Source organism: Ranitomeya imitator, chromosome 4, assembly GCF_032444005.1.
Source record: "Ranitomeya imitator isolate aRanImi1 chromosome 4, aRanImi1.pri, whole genome shotgun sequence".
NCBI classification, from domain to species: Eukaryota; Metazoa; Chordata; class Amphibia; order Anura; family Dendrobatidae; genus Ranitomeya; species Ranitomeya imitator.
This window is the reverse complement of record NC_091285.1, coordinates 576123429-576144418: the sequence shown is the minus strand read 5'-3', so window position 1 is coordinate 576144418 and position 20990 is coordinate 576123429. Positions and strand designations below refer to the sequence as shown.

The 20990-nt window shown below is 45.5% G+C and overlaps 1 protein-coding gene across 1 annotated transcript in view; it reads left to right on the top strand.

Annotated features, from left to right (window-relative positions):
- INTS14 (integrator complex subunit 14) overlaps positions 1-2943 on the top strand; it is a 33254-nt gene extending 30311 nt beyond the window's left edge. The window contains exons 11-12 of the mRNA XM_069766366.1: positions 1758-1823; positions 2111-2943. Of these exons, the coding sequence (XP_069622467.1) occupies positions 1758-1823; positions 2111-2362 (318 nt within the window). The 3' untranslated portion in view covers positions 2363-2943. The remainder of the gene's footprint in view (positions 1-1757; positions 1824-2110) is intronic.
- The last annotated feature ends 18047 nt before the right edge of the window (positions 2944-20990 follow it).

Here is a 20990-nt window from a genome sequence, read left to right as displayed (position 1 = left end):
TTGGCAGCTCCCTTTGTAATTGTCAGCCAATGGCATCCCAGATGTTCAGAGACAAGTCGAGACGTGCAGGCCATGGTAGCATGTTTAGGACACAATCGCTGCTCATAGTAGCACAAGCAACATGTGACCTGGCGTGATCATGCTGAATAATAGTTCCTGGGAAGCTTTGAGAAATGATCGTACCACTTTGTTCGAAGATTGATCAATTCTGTACTGCAAGTGAAATTGGACATTGCATGCCAACTTTAAGGTGTCAAATAGCGTCTACACAACCATCAGAAGGCGTTTGCCCGATATTGGGCTACAAGCCAGATGTCCACCTACAGGAGTTAAATTGACCTCATGTCACTGCTCTCAAAGGCTATCATTTTGTAGAGCAATACGGCAATGGAGGCTTGATTGAAGATCTGTCCTCTTCAGTGACTAGTCCTGCTTTTTTACTGGACGCAATGATAGTCAGAGATTGGTCTGGCAACAATGTGGGCAACCCCCTGAAGAGGCCTTCACGGGTGAACATCACACCAGTCCTATTGTGTGGGGTGGAATAATGTACAGTCACCACTAGCCAGACACCTCTAGTCTTCATTCCAGGTACACTGACAGCTTGGCAGTACATTGATATCGTTGTGGAACCACTGGTAAGACTATTTCTCCAAAGTGTCTCAGGAAGCCGTTTTTCAACACGACAACACCAGGCCACGTGTTGCTTGTGTTACTGTGAGCAGCCTGTGTGGCCTAAATGTGCTAACATGGCCTGCAGAGTCTCCAAACTTGTCTCCCATCGAGCACATCTATGAATTCATTGGTCGGCAACTGCCATGGGAGCTGCCAGCAGTGGATCTTGTTAATAGCAGCCAAGGCATGTAAGTGTGGGGATTTCTGCACTTGCACCCCCCCACTGAAGACTGAATTAACCGAAATGTTAATTTCTATTTTTTTATTATTTGCATATCATTAACACTTCAAGTACCACTTTTTTTTCTTGCTGTTAGAGTTTCAATGTTGTGGAGTGTGTATACTGTAGGTCCCTATTTCATGAAACCATGCTGAGATGTTATGTGTGGAGTTGAGCGAATATGTTCGGAAGCGGTCGCCAAATCTGAATTTGCCATATTCGTGCCATATTGGTATCCTATGTTTGATGATCAGTTCTGAATATATTTGGCAATTTCTACTCCCATTGACTCTAATGACATTTGGCTGTGTTCAGCGACTATTGCAAAAACAATATTTGCTGCCGATCGTAATTGGAACAAAATGTTAAAAAAATTGCTCAACTCTAGTTATGTGTCTGTATATATAGTAGGTCAGTGGCACTTTTCTGTTGGCATTGCATTTCACTACGAAGCCATACAATCTTTGTTCTAACATTTTACAGTTTAAGGGAAAGAGGATTTGGGCCTTAGTAAATTCGACATTAACATTTGCTGTGAGTGTCATTGAGGCAGTAAACGAGTACAAGCTCATATGCCCAATTAGGTTCCAAACCAAGAGGCATTTCACTTTGTATCAATGTTAATTTGCACAAAAAAATCATGTTCAGTTCCTGCATGTATATGCAGTTTTTGTTGCATTTCATGTGCATTAGATTATACACCGTCTTCACAGACTGATCACACCATGATATACAGTAAAGGAAAGTAGAAGGCAGAAAGAGGAGTAAGTTTGCTCCATGCATAATGGTATGGGATGTTTCTGGGGTCAGAAAATCTTAGACTGCATGTGATGTTACCTACATGGTTGATGTTGTCTTGTAGACTGATGTGCAGAAGATCCTAAGGAACGCCAGGAAACTTCCAGAGAAGACTCAAACCTTCTATAAAGTAAGATCTAGCTGACCCCCATCTACTGTGACTGTCTGATTACCCATTAACGTCAGTGTCTCCATAGTCATCGTCATTAGGACATGGAGTTCAAATGAGGAACTAGAGGAAAAATAAAATCTCCAAATTATGTGCGCAGCTTTGCTACTGTGGATTTACAGCATACAGATTGCATTCTATTTATACAGGGGATTGTTCCTCTCTTGACTAATGTCCCATCCATATATTCATATGTGACTGCTCCTTCCACACGGCTTTCTAACACTTTTGTATGATTTGATATCCAGGAACTGAACAGACTGAGGAAAGCAGCCCTTGCGTTTGGATTTCTGGATTTATTAAAGGGAGTGTCAGATATGCTGGATAGAGAGTGCACTTTGCTGCCGGACACAGCACATCCGGATGCCGCCTTCCAGCTGTCACATGCGGCCGCACAGCTCAAGCTTGCCAGCACCGGGAGCTCTGAACATGCTGCATATGACCATAATATCGTACCTCTGCAGACAGACTTCTCAGGACGAGGGTCTGATAGGATGTGAGACTCTGCACTTATGTTCTCTAGTGAAGATTTAGGTATCACAGTGCAGCTTGGCTTCTGCCGACAACTTACACTCCAAGAGTGAAGAATATATTGCCCCACAACAGGAGGAAGCTAATAGTGGGATAGCAAAAGGCTGTCATGGCCGTGGTAGTGCAGTGACCCTAAGAAAGGACAGTGGGTCAAAATTAGGTTGCTTTCCATAAGGATTGCAAGAAGAAATCTGCAGATTTTGTGTATATGAGCAACAGAAATACTTGAACGCAACTTTACTTGTACATAATTATACAGACTTACAACTCTAAGGCTTCAGGTCTGGTGAAAGAACACAACAGCAATGCTTCTCTCCAAAAATGATGGTTTCTATCATTTTAATATTCCAGTTGTCCCAGCAAAGATCAGAGGATGGACGTAATAGAACTGGAACAAAATCCAGACTACATAGAAACTGATTTGTATCTTTACTGTTTGTACAGGAGGACAACTTTTGACTTCATTGTTGCTGTGGGCAAATAGCCATTTTTATATGTTTGGGATTGACCTCATTATTGGTTCTGTATATAAATGCTTTCTTGAATAGTACCAGTTCTCTAGTTGTCATTAATTTATTGATGAATATTGATTATTATGGCCTAGCAACATGAACTGATAGAGATAAAGTATACAAAAAAACCTTGCATCATTACATTTTTGTTTTTCCTAGTGTAAAGCCGCAGTAGCATCGTACGCAGTGAAGAAGCAGTGACCCACAAATTCAAACACAAAAGTCTCTTTTAATGTTTTTCTTCACAGCATTAAAGTCCAATTCACATAAATGCATATAACTTCAGTGGATATTATCAGTGACCAGTTTACACCAGTTCAAAGCAATACATATCACATGCCTTTGGATTTGCGGTCCCTAAACAGGCCAGACTTCCCTTGTCCAGTTTCCCTGGGCGACCACACGCCATCTCACAGTCTCTATACGTCTCCATGCATACAGCCTCATATGTTGCAGACACTACACACGCCAGCCCTCCTCTGACTAGTTCTCGTGGGTGTCCTGCATCGCTGTATCACAGTCTCTTTACTCACACAGTCGTACACAGTTCAGGATATCCTCCGGATAGCAGCCGGGTACCAGATCCACCTGTTTGCAATCGTTGCACATGCTAGTCCTTTTTCGGGTACAGGACATCCACCTCTGGGCACAGGACTGTCCACATCCGACTCCTTCGGGTACAGGACATCCACCTCTGGGCACAGGACTGTAAACATCCGAGACCTGTACCATGGACGATTTGCATCTCTGTGTACGCTGCGGGTGCCAGGCTATTCAGCTGCCCTGGGTGCTGGCTCTGCTGGCCTGTGCCTCCTTGCACTCGGCAGACCAGCACACACCAGACTGACACTGACGCACACCCGGCCTCTCCTGGCCAGACACCTGACACACCCATACCCCTTACTGCAGGGCTTTTAAACACACAAACCTGTGGCCTCCAGCCACATGGAAAACCCGGACCGGAGATCCGTGACTCTCATGCACACCTATGGACTTCATCCGTCTGCATGCACATTCTGGGGAGAACAAACAGCACCCCCTAGCTGTATCAGAGGCCACAGCCTCACACTAGTCAAATGTATATATTGGCAGCCCCTAATGTTTGAAGGCGGACAGTGGTCTTACATTCTCTATTCTCAATAGCTGATCAGCCCCATTACATTTTAGTGAACAGCTTCTACCCTGAGACTACCAACAGAAGGAAAAACGAGAGACTATTTGTCCAAAATAGTAACCATATTTTATTTATCACATCTTTAAAACTAACAATATATGACTACAAAAGCAAGATAATGTGGAACACTGGTGAAGCACCTGTACCCCTTTTACATATTATATATATCACAATAAAGTGGATGGGTGGAGCCATAAGGTTAGCAGCAATAAAAATAAAGTGCTAGTGCTTAACTTGATCTAATCGTTCATTCAATGCCCCTATGCAGTGTTTAATAATCCCTAAGCATATGGATATATACTAGCTATTCAGTGCAATCTCACACATAGTAACACATATGCTGGAAGGTCAGTATATCACTGCAGAGCATTCACTATAAAATGATATGCTACCACTAACATTACATTTCAGGGTTCTTACCCATAGTCTCCATACGGGGTCAGGTGCAGACAGCCCTGACGCGCGTTTCGCTTGGGCTTCCTCAGGGAAGTGACATCATGCACTGCTTACAGGCCGAGGACAGTTGCCGGAATACTTAATGCTCTCTACGCCGGGACTATGTGCGTGGAGAGCAATAAGTATCTATTGCTCTTTAATAGCGGACACGCTGTTAGCCGCAGGTGCCGGGCTTTTGTGTGCCCCCAATACTAAAGGGAGTGAATATTCACCTTATTCCATGCCTATGGGAGTGGAGAGCAGTGAATATTCATTCCCTTAAGTAGCGGGGACACGCGAAAGCCCGGAAGCTGCAGGAATTCGGCTGCTGCGGCTAACAGCGCGTCCGCTGTTAAAAAGAAATGAGTATTCACTGCTTTCCACTCCCATGGACGTGGAATGCAGTGAATATTAATATTTCTTTAGCAGCGGGCACAGGAGTTAGCCGCAGCCGCTGGCTCCTGCTTCTGTGACCCGCTGCTCCCTCACATCCAAATGCATAGCCAGAGCAGCTACATCGAGACTATAAGACACCCTCCCATTTTCCTCCACATTTTTTGAGGAAAAAGTGCGTCTTATATTCCAAAAACTACGGTATCTTCCAGGCAGCGTCCTCCCCATAACCTGGAAGAGGTAATTTTCATAAAGTGATAAAAACAGAATTTTTGGTTACTCACCGTAAAATCTGTTTGTCGGAGCCTTCATTGGAGGACACAGGAAAACATATGTGTATGCTGCTGCCATGAGGAGGCTGACACTATGCGCAAAAATTTTTAAGCTCCTCCTCAGCAGTGTACACCCCACCAGCACTGTTGGTCAGTTATTGAGAAATCAGTAGAAGCAATGTGTAATAGAGAAAACACACAAAAACTGCAACAATATAACACAGTTAATAGAGCTGTTAAAACGTGGGAGGGTGCTGTGTCCCCCAAAGAAGAAAAACAGATTTTATAAATTTTTGGGAATAAGCAAAAATCCTGTTTTTTCTATCGCTTCATTGGGGGACACATGAAACCATGAGACGTCCCAAAGCAGTCACTGGGGAGGGAACAGCGCAAACTCCGTTCAGGTCGCAGAACTAACCATTGCCGCCTTCAAGATCCTTCTACTTAGGCTGGTGTCTGTAAAATTTGGCGAACGTCTGGATGGAAGACCAGTTTGCCGTTTTAAAGAGTTGTAGAACAGAACGCTGTGGTGTATCACCCAGGAGGCGCCTACTGCCCGGCAGAGTGTGCCTTAAGGTACCGTCACACTAGACGATATCGCTATTGATCCGTGACGTTGCAGCATCCTGGCTAGCGATATCGTCCAGTGTGACAGGCAGCAGCGATCAGGCCCCTGCTGTGATGTCGCTGGTCGGGGAAGAAAGGCCAGAACTTTATTTCGTCGCTGGCTCTCCCGCTGACATCGCTGAATCGGTGTGTGTGACACCGATTCAGCGATGTCTTCGCTGGTAACCAGGGTAAACATCGGGTTACTAAGCGCAGGGCCGCGCTTAGTGACCCGATGTTTACCCTGGTTACCATCGTTAAAGTAAAAAAACAAACACTACATACTTACCTACCGCTGTCTGTCCCCGGCGCTGTGCTTCTCTGCTTTAACCCGATGTTTACCCTGGTTACCGGCATCGTTGGTCGCTGGAGAGCTGTCTGTGTGACAGCTCTCCAGCGACCAAACAGCGACGCTGCAGCGATCCGGATCGTTGTCGGTATCGCTGCAGCGTCGCTTAGTGTGACGGTACCTTTAATCCCGGGGAAACAGGGAGGTGCTCTGCTCTTGACTTGGTACGCCTCCAAGTTTGCCATCTGGATCCAGGGAGCAATCGAGGCCAGGAGGCCTATAAGTCCTTCTCTGGAATGACAAAAAGTGAGTCGGTCTTCCGGAAGGGGGCAGCCCGAGCCAGATAGGCGCGTATTGCCCAGACCAGGTCCAACCTGTTCAGTGAACACTCCAGAGGGTGAATCTGAGCCAGGCAAAAGGCAGGGAGGACAATATTCTCGTTAAGATAAAAGGCGGACACCACCTTGGAATGGAATGAAGGCATTGGTTGCAAAACCACCTTGTCCTGATGGAGAACCGGGAAAGTGGGACCACAGGAAAGAGCCGCCACCTCCGATATGCGCTTAATAGAAGTGATTACCACAAGAAACACCACCTTCCAAGAAAGAAAACATAGATTTTTCTAAGCGGTTCAAATGGAGAACTCCTGAGGGCCTCCAAAACTAAATTGAGGTCCCAGAGATTAACAGGTGTCCAGTATGGAGGTGCTGCATGGGCCACTCCCTGGAGAAAAGTTCTGACCCGAGAACAGGATGGTAAGTTCTTTTGGAAAATAACAGAAAGTCCTTACACTTGGCCCTTTAGAGAACTGAGGGAAAGGCCTGAGTCAAGTCCCACCTGATGAAAGGCCAGAATAAAAGGGAGAGAAAAAGACATAGGAGCGATGTGATTAGCTTCACACCAATGGAAATATGCTTTCCAAATCAGATAATAGACCCAAGATGTGATGGCTTCCTAGCCAGGATCATGGTTTGAATCACTTGTCCTGAAAACCCAGATGCTCTTAGAACTGTGGTTTCAACAGCCGCGCCATTAAATAGAGCGACCGAGAATTCTGGTGAAAGATCGGCCCCTGGCAAAGAAGATCTGGTCTGTCTGGGAGCTTCCAAGGGGTGTCTGAGAGATTGACGACTTCTGTGAACCAAGACCTCCTGGGTCAATCTGGTGCAATTAGAATGACCAACACCCCTTCCGCCTTTATCTTTATCAACATCCTGGATGGGGGAGTATATCTTTGGCACCAAGGAAAGTGCGAAGAGCCAAGGCTAAGCGCCAGATTTGGCGCATCTAATGAATACGCCATTTCTGTGGCAGCTGAGGGCTGATGTTCTTAGTCTGGGAGGGGGCCAATATCCATGGCCCCATCTCAGCCTATTAATATCAGCACACAGCTGGCTGTTTAGCCTTTGCTGGTTAGTAAATATAGGTGGGAACCCACATCATAATATATAAATAGCTGTGAGTTGTTAATAATACTCTGGGAACCTTTATGGCTATTGGCCCTTCCCCAGAATATTGACACCAGCTCCCAGCTTTCCCTCAGCTTGTTCGGAAAATTAAAGGGAAGGTACCGCGTTTGTAGATCATTAATTAATCAATGTAATGTAGCATAACATGCTGTTATAACCCAGATTTGAATGCATGTAAAACAGATTTCGTGTGTTATATGAGTAGAAAGAATGCACTGGGGGCTGACATCTTGGTTTTGCAGCAGTAGCACGTCACTATCAGTGTCAGATTACGGCACCCCATGGACATAGGAGATAATAGACCGGCTCGGACCCTATCTGTAACATTGCAGCATCATTAGCAGTGAGCTGGGCACGCCTCTGTGGCTCACTGCTGTAGGTGTGACTAGCTGCCATTTTATAATAGCCCAGTGCTATTTGTTGAGCGCCACTTGCTCTCTATCGCAGGACAGAAGCACTGACTGCTCCTCTGTACTCCAGGCACTGCAGGTTCTGGGCAGACATCCTCTGCTCTCACACGCTGCCCTGTGTGCTTCTCCTGCTCTGTCTCCGCCTCCCCACTTGCACACAGTCCCAGTGATCTGCGGTAAACTGCACTCTCCCCCTGTGTCGCTCTACATCTCTGTGCGGCGTGGGGGGGTCTCTGTGCGCCGTGGGGGGTCTCTGTGCGGCGTGGGGGGGGGTGTCTCTGTGCGGCGTGGGGGGGTCTGTGCTGCGTGGGGGGGTCTCTGCGGCGTGGGGGGGGTGTCTCTGTGCGCCGTGGGGGGGTCTCTGTGCGACGTGGGGGGTCTCTGTGCGGCGTGGGGGTGGGTCTCTATGCGTGTGTGCAAGCATCGTCCGATGGGAGTACAAGTCCCATCGGACGATGCCTGCTACAATGACAGTACATACATACTCCATATATACATGCTACATACATGCTGCATACATGCTACATACATGCTACATACATACATGCTACATACATGCATGCTACATACATGCGGCATACATGCTACATACATGCTACATGCATGCTACATACATGCTACATACATGCATGCTACATACATGCATGCTACATACATGCATGTTACATGCATGCTACATACATGCCGCATACATACTCCATACATGCTACATACATGCTACATACATGCTACATACATGCATGCATGCTACATGCATGCTACATACATGCTACATACATACATGCTACGTACATGCTACATACATGCTACATACATGCTACATACATGCATGCTACATGCATGCTACATGCATGCTACCTACATACATACTGCATACATACTCCATACATGCTACATACAATACATTCATACATTACATACATATAGACATACAGTACATTAAACATAGATTTCATACTCACCATTACTTGTCATTTTGTTCCCCGAAGCCAGTGTCATCTGTAAAAAAATATGAAAAAAACAAACAACCAATATACTCCCTGTCTGCAGAAATCCACGAGTGTCCCACGACGATGTCCCGTGGAGAGCAGCAGCATCAGATAATGCGACTGCTCTCCAGGGGCTCCAGGAACACAATGACGGCAGGAAGGTATCCTTCCACCACTGTATTCCTCCGCCGCTGTAAAAAAAAAAGTGTCTCTGTCTCTCTCTCTCTCCCTCTCTCTCTCTCCCTCCCTCCCGGAACTCAAAAACCATGCGCAGTACATAGAATCGGATCCGGCTAAAAAACGGATCCGGTGCATCAGTTTGCATCCGTTTTTTCACTATTTACACCGGATCCGTTTTTTAGCAAATTTGCCGGATTGTGCCTGAAACCAAAAACCTGATATGTGAAAGTAGCCTGAGTGATGCACTGCAGGAGCCATTGTCTCCTGTCAGTGTGTCACTGAGGGTCCTATAGAGCAGTGACATCACCCGATGTCACTGTTCTATAGGGGAGATCGTCGTGGGACACTCGTTATTAATTGGACTATGGCGGACAGGTAGTATACGGTTTATTTTACGTTTTTTGCAGGCGCTGAAGTATGGTAAGTATGGTTAAATGAAGAATATTAAAATACTTTTTTCCTAATGTGTGTGTGTTTTATTAACCCGTTATTACTATTGGATTAATAACGGATAGGCGTCTTATTGACGCCTCTCCGTTATTAACCCGGCTTAATGTCACCTTACAATAGCAAGGTGACATTAACCCTTCATTACCCCATATCCCACCGCTACACGGGAGTGGGAAGAGAGGGGCTACGTGCCGGAATTGGCGCATCTTGCAGATGCGCCATTTCTGGGGCGGCTGCGGACTGGTATGTGTAGCCCGGGGGGGGGGGGGGGGCAATATCCATGGCCCCTCTCTAGGCTATGAATATCAGCCTGCAGCTGTCTGCGTAGCCTTTCTGGCTATAAAATATAGGGGGACCCCACGCAATTTTTTTGGGGGGGTCCCCCCTATTTTAATAGCCAGTAAAGGCTATGCAGACAGCTGCGGGCTGATATTCATAGCAGGCTACAGATATTGGCCCCCGGCCGTCGGCTTTCCCCCTCTGGCGCAGAAAATTGCACGGGCGCCCACGCGTTTTTTTTTTGTTTTTTTTTAATTCAACCCTCATAAAGGCCTCTTTCACACTTGCGTCGGTACGAGTCCATCGCTATGCGTCAGGCCGACGTACCGACACACGTTGTGAAATTTGTGCCTGACGTGGGCAGCGGATGCAGTTTTTCAACACTTCCACTGCCCATTCTGAAGTCTGGAAGGAGGGGGCGGAGTTTTGGCAGCGCATGCACGGTAGAAAATGGCGGACGCGCTGCACAAAAAAAGTTCACTTGAACGTTTTTTCGTGTCGACGGTCTGCCAAAACACGACGGATCCGTTGCACGACGGACGCGACCACGCGACGTGTGGCCATCCGTCACGATCCGTTGCTAATACAAGTTTATGGGAAAAAAACGCATCCTGCGAGCACATTTGCAGAATCCGTTTTTTTCCGCCAGATCCGTTTTTTTTCCATCGGATCCTTTTTTTCCCGCCTGATCCGGTTTTTCCCGCCGGATCCGTTTTTTTCCACAAGTTCCTATTTTTTATCTGCCAGTTCCGTTTTTTCCCGCCAGATCCGTTTTTTTCCACAATTTCCTTTTTTTTCTGCCAGATCAGTTTTTTTTACATCAAATCCTTTTTTTCCCGCCTGATCCGTTATTTTCCGCCGGATCCGTTTTTTTCCACAAGTTCCTTTTTTTCTGCCAGATCAGTATTTTTCCGCCGGATCCGTTTTTTCCCGCCAGATCCGTTTTTTCCCACAAGTTCCTTTTTTTCTGCCAGATCAGTTTTTTCCCGCTGGATCTGTTTTTTCCCACCGGATCCGTTATTTTCTCATTGAGTTGTATTAGAGCCGGATGGCCACACGTTTCATCCGTTTTTTTGCAGGATCCGTCAAAACAGCTGTTCCGCCGGACGGAAAACACATACAGAGGAACGATTGAATCGCGATTTCTCCCGCCGCTATTGCGGGCACATGTCAGCTGTTCAAAACAACTGACATGTCCCGGCTTTGATGCGGGCTCACCACCGGAGCCCGCATCAAAGAGGGGGATCTGACCTCGGACGTACTATCCCGTCCAAGGTCAGAAAGGGGTTAATAAATCAATGTAATGTAGCATAACATGCTGTTATAACCAAGATTTCATTGCATTTTCATTGCATTTGCACAATTCACAGCAGTGGGAGTGTTCGTCTGCCATATTCATAGAGCCCTCCTCTGTCGATTTGTCGCCTGTCATTAGGGTCTGCTAACAGCATTACTGCTTCAGAACAGATCCTAGATTGAGAGGAGTAAAATGCGTGAGAAAAGCCCGGGCGCTGCAGGCAGACTATCAGAGACTACAAAGACATCAAGGAGGCACAGTGTGGGAGCAGCATTATCAGAGTGGAGCTGTCACTAATCCCTCAAGAAGATAAGAAGGAGATCTAGGTATGCAGAGAATAGCCAGGCATTATGGAGGGAGGGGAGAGATACTTTAACCCCTTTCTGACATGGGACGTACTATCCCGTCGAGGTGGGGTGGGCCCCCATGACCATGGACGGGATAGTACGTCCAGCGCGATCGGCGGCGCTCACGGGGGGAGCGCCGCCGATCGCGGCCGGGTGTCAGCTGTTTATCGCAGCTGACATCCGGCACTATGTGCCAGGAACGGTCACGGACCGCCCCCGGCACATTAACCCCTGGCACACCGCGATCAAAGATGATCGCGATGTGCCGGCGGTATAGGGAAGCTTCCCGCAGGGAGGGGGCTCCCTGCGGGCTTCCCTGAGCCACCCGCAGCAACGCGATGTGATCGCGTTGCTGCGAGGGTCTCACCTCCCTCCCTGCTTCCTCCAGCCCCGGATCCAAGATGGCCGCGGATCCGGGTCCTGCAGCGAGGGAGGTGGCTTCACAGAGCCTGCTCAGAGCAGGCACTGTGAAGGCTGCAGCGCTGCATGTCAGATCAGTGATCTGACAGAGTGCTGTGCACACTGTCAGATCACTGATCTATGATGTCCCCCCCGGGACAATGTAAAAAAGTAAAAAAAAAATTTCAAAATGTGTTAAAAAAAAAAAAAAATATTCCTAAATAATGAAAAAAAAAAATATATATTATTCCCCTAAATACATTTCTTTATCTAAATAAAAAAAAACCAATAAAAGTACACATATTTAGTATCGCCGCGTCCGTAACGGCCCGACCTATAAAACTGGCCCACTAGTTAACCCCTTCAGTAAACACCGTAAGAAAAAAAAAAAAAACGAGGCAAAAAACAACGCTTTATTATCATACCGCGGAACAAAAAGTGGAATAACACGCGATCAAAAAGACAGATATAAATAACCATGATACCGCTGAAAGCGTCATCTAGTCCCGCAAAAAACGAGCCACGATACAGCATCATCAGCAAAAAAAAAAAAAGTTATAGTCCTGAGAATAAAGCGATGCAAAAATAATTATTTTTTCTATAAAATAGTTTTTATCGTATAAAAGCGCCAAAACATAAAAAAATGATATAAATGAGGTGTCGCTGTAATCGTACTGACCCGAAGAATAAAACTGCTTTATCAATTTTACCAAACGCGGAACGGTATAAACGCCTCCCCCAAAAGAAATTCATGAATAGCTGGTTTTTGGTCATTCTGCCTCGCAAAAATCGGAATAAAAAGCGATCAAAAAATGTAACGTGCCCGAAAATGTTACCAATAAAAACGTCAACTCGTCCCGCAAAAAACAAGACCTCACATGACTCTGTGAACCAAAATATGAAAAATTATAGCTCTTAAAATGTGGTAATGCAAAAAATATTTTTTGCAATAAAAAGCGTCTTTCAGTGTGTGACGGCTGCCAATCATAAAAATCCGCTAAAAAACCGCTATAAAAGTAAATCAAACCCCCCTTCATCACCCCCTTAGTTAGGGAAAAAATAAAAAAATGTATTTATTTCCATTTTTCGGCTAGGGTTTGGGCTAGGGTTAGGGTTAGGGCTAGGGTTAGGGCTATGGTTAGGGCTAGGGTTAAGGCTACAGTTAGGGTTGGGGCTAAAGTTAGGGTTAGGGCTATGGTTAGGGCTAGGGCTACAGTTTGGGTTGGGGCTAAAGTTAGGGTTGGGGCTAGGGTTAAGGCTACAGTTAGGGTTGGGGCTAAAGTTACGGTTAGAGTTTAGATTACATTTACAGTTGGGAATAGGGTTGGGATTAGGGTTAGGTGTGTGTCAGGGTTAGAGGTGTGGTTAGGGTTACTGTTGGGATTAGGGTTAGGGGTGTGTTTGGATTAGGGTTTCAGTTATAATTGGGGGGTTTCCACTGTTTAGGCACATCAGGGGCTCTCCAAACGCGACATGGCGTCCGATCTCAATTCCAGCCAATTCTGCGTTGAAAAAGTAAAACAGTGCTTCTTCCCTTCCAAGCTCTCCCGTGTGCCCAAACAGGGGTTTACCCCAACATATGGGGTATCAGCATACTCAGGACAAATTGGACAACAACTTTTGGGGTCCAATTTCTCCTGTTACCCTTGGGAAAATACAAAACTGGGGGCTAAAAAATAATTTTTGTGGGAAAAAAAAAGATTTTTTATTTTCACGGCTCTGCGTTATAAACTGTAGTGAAACACTTGGGGGTTCAAAGTTCTCACAACACATCTAGATAAGTTCCATGGGGGTCTAGTTTCCAATATGGGGTCACTTGTGGGGGATTTCTACTGTTTAGGTACATTAGGGGTTCTGCAAACACAATGTGACGCCTGCAGACCATTCCATCTAAGTCTGCATTCCAAATGGCACTCCTTCCCTTCCGAGCCCTCCCATGCGCCCAAACGGTGGTTCCCCCCAACATATGGGGTATCAGCGTACTCAGGACAAATTGGACAACAACTTTTTGGGTCAAATTTCTCCTCTTACCCTCGGGAAAATACAAAACTGGGGGCTAAAAAATAATTTTTGGGGGAAAGATTTTTTTTTTCAATTTTCACGGCTCTGCGTTACAAACTGTAGTGAAACACTTGGGGGTTCAAAGCTCTCACAACACATCTAGATGAGTGCCTTAGGGGGTCTAGTTTCCAAAATGGTGTCACTTGTGGGGCGTTTCTACTGCTTCGGTACATTAGGGGCTCTTGCAAATGCAATGTGACACCTGCAGACATTCCATCTAAGCCTGCATTCCAAATGGAGCTCCTTCCCTTCCGAGCCCTCCCATGCGCCCAAACAGTGGTTCCCCCCCACATATGGGGTATCAGCGCACTCAGAACAAATTAGACTACAAATTTTGGGGTCCAATTTCTCCTGTTACCCTCGGGAAAATACAAAACTGGGGGCTAAAAAATAATTTTTGTGGGAAAAAATTTTTGTTTTATTTTTACGGCTCTCCATTATAAACTTCTGTGAAGCCCTTGGTGGGTCAAAGTGCTCACCACACATGTAGATAAGTTCCTTAAGGGGTCTACTTTCCAAAATGGTGTCACTTGTGGGGGGTTTCTACTGTTTAGGTACATTAGGGGTTCTGCAAACGCAATGTGACACCTGCAGACCATTCCATCTAAGTCTGCATTCAAATGGCACTCCTTCCCTTCCGAACCCTCCCATGCGCCCAAACAGTGGTTCCCCCCACATATGGTGTATCATTGCACTCAGGACAAATTGGGCAACAAATTTTGGGGTCCACTTTCTCCTGTTACCCTCGGGAAAATACAAAACTGGGGGCTAAAAAAATAATTTTTGTGGGAAAAAATTTTTGTTTTATTTTTACGGCTCTCCATTATAAACTTCTGTGAAGCCCTTGGTGGGTCAAAGTGCTCACCACACATGTAGATAAGTTCCTTAGGGGGTCTACTTTCCAAAATGGTGTCACTTGTGGGGGGTTTCAATGTTTAGGCACATCAGTGGCTCTCCAAACGCAACATGGCGTCCCATCTCAATTCCTGTCAATTTTGCATTGAAAAGTCAAACAGCGCTCCTTCCCTTCCGAGCTCTCCCATCCGCCCAAACAGTGGTTTACCCCCACATATGGGGTATCAGCGTACTCAGGACAAATTGTACAACAACTTTTGGGTCCAATTTCTTCTCTTACCCTTGGGAAAATAAAAAATTGGGGGCCGAAAGTTAATTTTTGTGAAAAAATATGATTTTTTATTTTTACGGTTCTACATTATAAACTTCTGTGAAGCACTTGGTGGGTCAAAGTGCTCACCACACATCTAGATAAGTTCCTTAAGGGGTCTACTTTCCAAAATGGTGTCACTTGTGGGGGGTTTCAATGTTTAGGCACATCAGGGGCTCTCCAAACGAAACATGGCGTCCCATCTCAATTCCAGTCAATTTTGCATTGAAAAGTCAAATGGCGCTCCTTCGCTTCCGAGCTCTGCCATGCGCCCAAACAGTGGTTTACCCCCACATGTGGGGTATTGTCGTGCTCAGGACAAATTGTACAACAATGTTTGGGGTCTATTTTCTCCTGTTACCCTTGGTAAAATTAAACAAATTGGAGCTGAATTAAATTTTTTGTGAAAAAAAGTTAAATGTTCATTTTTATTTAAACATTCAAAAAATTCCTGTGAAGCACCAGAAGGGTTAATAAACTTCTTGAATATGGTTTTGAGCACCTTGAGGGGTGTAGTTTTTAGAATGGTGTCACACTTGGGTATTTTCTATCATATAGACCCCTCAAAATGACTTCAAATGAGATGTGGTCCCTAAAAAAAAATGGTGTTGTAGAAATGAGAAATTGATGGTCAACTTTTAACCCTTATAACTCCCTAACAAAAAAAAATTTTGGTTCCAAAATTGTGCTGATGTAAAGTAGACGTGGGAAATGTTACTTATTAAGTATTTTGTGTGACATATCTCTGTGATTTAATTGCATAAAAATTCAAAGTTGGAAAATTGCGAAATTTTCATAATTTTCGCCAAATTTCCGTTTTTTTCACAAATAAACGCAGGTACTATCAAAGAATTTTTACCATTGTCATGAAGTACAATATGTCACGAGAAAACAATGTCAGAATCACTGGGATCCGTTGAAGCATTCCAGAGTTATAACCTCACAAAGGGACAGCGGTCAGAATTGTAAAAATTGGCCCGGTCATTAACGTGCAAACCACCCTTGGGGGTAAAGGGGTTAAGGTACCTTCACACATAACGATTTCGTTAACGATATCATTGCTTTTTGTGACGAAGCAACGATATCGTTGACGAAATCGTTAAGCGTGACAGCGACCAACGATCAGGCCCCTGCTGGGAGATCGTTGGTCGTTGGGGAATGATCAGGACCTTTTTTTGGTCGCTGATCACCCGCTGTCATCGCTGGATCGGCGTGTGTGACGCCGATCCAGCGATGTGTTCACTAGTAACCAGGGTAAATATCGGGTTACTAAGCGCGACCCTGCGCTTATTAGTAACCCGATGTTTACCCTGGTTACCCGGGGACTTCGGCATCGTTGAAGACAGTTGCAACAATGCCGAAGTTGTTCCCCGGATCGTTGGTTGCTGGAGAGAGCTGTCTGTGTGACAGCTCCCCAGCGACCACACAACGACTTACCAACGATCACGGCCAGGTCGTATCGCTGGTCGTGATCATTGGTAAATCGTTTAGTGTAACGGTACCTTTAGTATGGCTGAGAGAGACTGATGGGAGAGACAGGTAGTATGATGAGTGAGACACATATGGAGCATGATGGGGAGAGATACACATGGAAAAGCAGGGGTGAGACACTTGGCTTGCTATGAGTGCCGACCACAGGGTGGCGCTCACAGCAGGCCGGCATCAGTAACCATAGAGGTCTCAAGGACCTCTATGGTTACCATCCTGACGCATCCCCAACCCCTGATCATGTGACGGGGGTGGACGATGCGCTCATTTCTGGCCGCGCGGCTGGAAGTGGTAGTTAAATGCTGCTGTCAGCATTTGACAGCGGCATTTAACAGGTTAATAGCGGCGGGTGAATTGCGATTTCACCTGCCGCTATTGCGCGCACATGTCAGCTGTACAAAACAGCCGACATGTCGTGACTTTGATGTGGGCTCAGCGCCGGAGCCCACATCAAAGGGGAGACACGACATGCGCAGAACCTGTTGCGTTTTTTACTGCGATGCGTTTTTTCCCCAGAAAAAACGCAACATATGCACAAAAATTGCGGAATGCATTATAAATGATGGGATGCATATGTATGCATTTTTAAATTGTTTTTATCGCATTTTTATAGCGAACAAACGCAAAAAAAATGCGAAAAATCCTGAACATGTGCACACAGCCTCAATGTGTATCTCCCCATCATACTCCATATGTGTCTCACTCATCATACTTCATGCCTCTTTCTCTCCCATCAGTCACTCTTAGCCATACAATGTATCTCTCTCCTCCCTCCATAATGCCTGGCTATTCACTGCAGACCTGGAGCTCCTTCTTATCTTCTTGAGGGATGAGTCCCAGACAGCTCCTAATGCTGCTCCATGCACACCAGATGTCTTCACTCTTCTTGGGTCCAGATGCTGCTGAGCCCACTGTGTTCTGCTCCTCTGTAAACAAGCTCTGACTCTGATGCAGTAACTGCTGGTGATAGCAGGTCACAGGGCAGTCACACACAAAATGGTGCTGCCCTGTGATGCTGCTCTTCTGCCCCAGGGATATTAGACCACCCAAAAGGGGAGGGAAATGGTGATGTCAGCAGTTACTGCCCCAATTTTGCTGCTGGTAAATCTTACTATAGCTGCTTGAGGTCTAAAACGGCAAATGCTCCCCCTAGTGGTAAATATGTATATTTGTAGAAAAATATATAATATTTTTCATATAGAAATGTTTGCAAACAGTGCAAACATTGCATTAATACATTTTAATTACTATTTTAAGCTTAATTTCACAAAAAAACAAAATACAAGAAAACTGGTGGCACCTTCCCTTTAAGGACCCCAGGCCTTTTTTTTTTTTAATTTAATAAGCGCGATACACAGGCGGTGCTGACTAGAACTCTCATCTTCATCTTGCTGATTGCAGAGAGACCAGGTGACAATGATAAGATCTTCATTCAGTACCCAGTGCTTGGGAACAGCGCAAACTGTACTGCTTTTTCCCAGGTGCTGGTATGTGTCACATGGCTGCCAAACACATGCTTCACACAGACAACACTGGTACTGGTTTTTCCAGTACCGGAGATATCAGGATGTGTGAAGGATGCCTAAGGGAATGCCATGCAATATTGCACATCATAGGCTGTGTTTATTGTGGCCGATCAATTAAACACACCTTCCGTCCCATCTCCTCCCTTCTCTGGCTCAATGATTCCAGGTCCCTCAATTAAAGAGGGGCGCATATAGCATGAAAACAAGCAGGTGGGAAAGTGTATTCAGTTGATTGGCCCCGTCAATGTGCCTTGAGCACCTGCACTTGGTTTCAGCAGTCCCTTTTAAAGGGATTGCCAACATCTTATTTTCATATAAAAATGGACTTGGCTTAATCTAAATTAAAAAAACCCTTATATATTACAGATTTTTAAAGAGATAAAACATAACTTTTATTCTATCTAAAAATATACACAATTAACTGTGCTGGCTACCACCACCCTAATATTTGTCACCTATTAGAAAAAACCTACCTAACAGTGGAGGTTGGCACCCTAAACACAAATTGCGAGATTGGCGCCCCCGCTCCACGACGGCTATCCCTCAGTCTCCTAGATATCCCTGTATTAGTGGGTCATGCAGACACCCATTTATGCAAACAAGGAAAAGGAGTGTATAGGGATTGCCATTTAGAGGACTGATAATGAGGTAGGCAAAATTGAAAAATGTGCAAAGACAGTGAAGACAATACTACATAGACAAAGTGACAAGTGCAAACAATTGATTCCTTGCTGTCCTGTTCCCTGTAACTGTATGACCTACCTAAAGCAGAGGTTGGCACCCTACTGGTCAGCGGAATGGCGCCCCCGCTCACGGTGGCTGTCCCTTGAAATCCCTGATATAACTAGGTTGATAACACAAGGGCAGCCATTAACAAAGTGTGAGGTAAGTATACATACAGAACAATGCCATAAGCCGATGCCCTAATTAGCATTTAAAGCACAGGATAAGTGCCAAATATTGATAACAGTAAGCTTAGGGATACTGAGGATTAGATGATAGTGATGAAACCTCAACGCGTTTCTCCATATTGGATCATCAAGAGGTGAGATATGCAGATGCATCTACATATCTCACCAGGTATCAGGTATCCAGACCTCTACTGCAGTATTAGAGTGTTGTTTTTTTTTTTTTACTATGCCCACATCTACTGGGTATTCCATCCACAGTGAGTCATCGCAGCAGCGGTACTAGTGCTCTGTTCCTATAAAATCTAGCAAAAAGAATCAGAATGTTCTGCTCTAAAAATCAATGACCAATCAGCAAAGACTATAAATTACAGCATGGCCAATCCCAAAAATACTAAAACTTAACATTTATTATAATATTAAAATCTAAGACCAACATATAACCAAAATTGAACAATACAAGTGCTCATGATCACCAGTGCTCGAGTAAAAAGATTTGGTTCAATCTCACCCATATGAGTTTCTCCTTCTTGTTCTTCAAAGTTTTATTCTTCTAGAGATAAATTAGCCTAGCAGGACAGAGCAGTAAGGGGGACATTTGGGTCTATTTCTCCTTGTCGTGCCCCTGTATATCTCCTGCCCTACCAAGGGCGTACTGCTGTATTTTACTTCTGAAGTCCTTCTTGAAGAACAAGAAAGAGAAACTCATATGGGTGAGATTGAACCAAATCTTTTTACGCGAGCACTGGTGATCATGAGCACTTGTATTGTTCAATTTTGGTTATATGTTGGTCTTAGATTTTAATATTATAATAAATATTAACTGGGTGGTCCAGGATCAAATCTAAATCTGCGAACTCGGCTTCAGGAAAATGGCCACCGTGATCTCCATCTGCGCACGCGCGGCTTCCCGCGGCCATTTTCCTGAAGCCCCGGGAAGCAGAGCACTACATCTGTGCACGCGCGGCCTCAGGAAGATGGCCGCCGCCACCGAGAAACCGGTAATTAACCCGGCTCTGCTGCTCACATTGGATATCGGGCCCCTGCGTCACCTTACCCATGGAAGGGACCCTGCTCACACCATACCACTCATTATCCCCGCACCTCTGCCGTCGCCACACCACTGCTGCAACCCCCCCATGGACACCAAGCCGTGGCGTCGCCCACCTAACCAGGAAGGGACCCTGCTCAGGTGCACGCCGTACCGCATCACCCACCTCTGCCGACAAAATGCCTCCTGTGACTCTGCTCTGTCACCGCCAGCCCCTAGGTAGGATACTGTAAATTCAGATAATAAGACGGACCCCCATCTTATAAAAAATCTTTTTTTCTGCAATTTTCACCCCAAATTTGGGGTGCGTCTTATGGTCCGGTGCGTCTTATAGTCCGAAAAATACGGTATATCATACGATGTGAAGTTATGAAAAAAACATAGTAAACATGCAAAAATGTGCAAGTGCTATATTCACAAAAGTCATTTGCTACTAGAGATGCATACCGTGCACGCCACACATAATATGGGCAAAAAGTGCTATATGCAGATATGATCAAACGCTACTTACTTATGAAGATTGAGGAAATGTTCCAGGACCGCCAAGTGCTTGATAGTGTGCACCCCGACGCGCGTTTCGGAAACACAGTTCCTTCGTCAGGGTGTGTGTGTAATGTGTGAACAAGGGGTTTATATACAAACATCAGAGTGAATACGAACGCCGATGTCAGTGCCCACAGTGTGTGCGGCGCATGCGCCGCTCGGACAACCCGGAAGCCCAGGACGCAGCGCCACGTGACCGGACGCACATGATAGTACATGGCGTTACCAAGGACACAGTGACGTTGCAGCCCAGACTCCAAAGTGCCGCACGCGCACTGCTGTATGGGAGATTACAGGTGTGAATACAAGTGTAAATTACAGGTGCAGCTAAAAACATGAGTGTGTGTTGTGGTG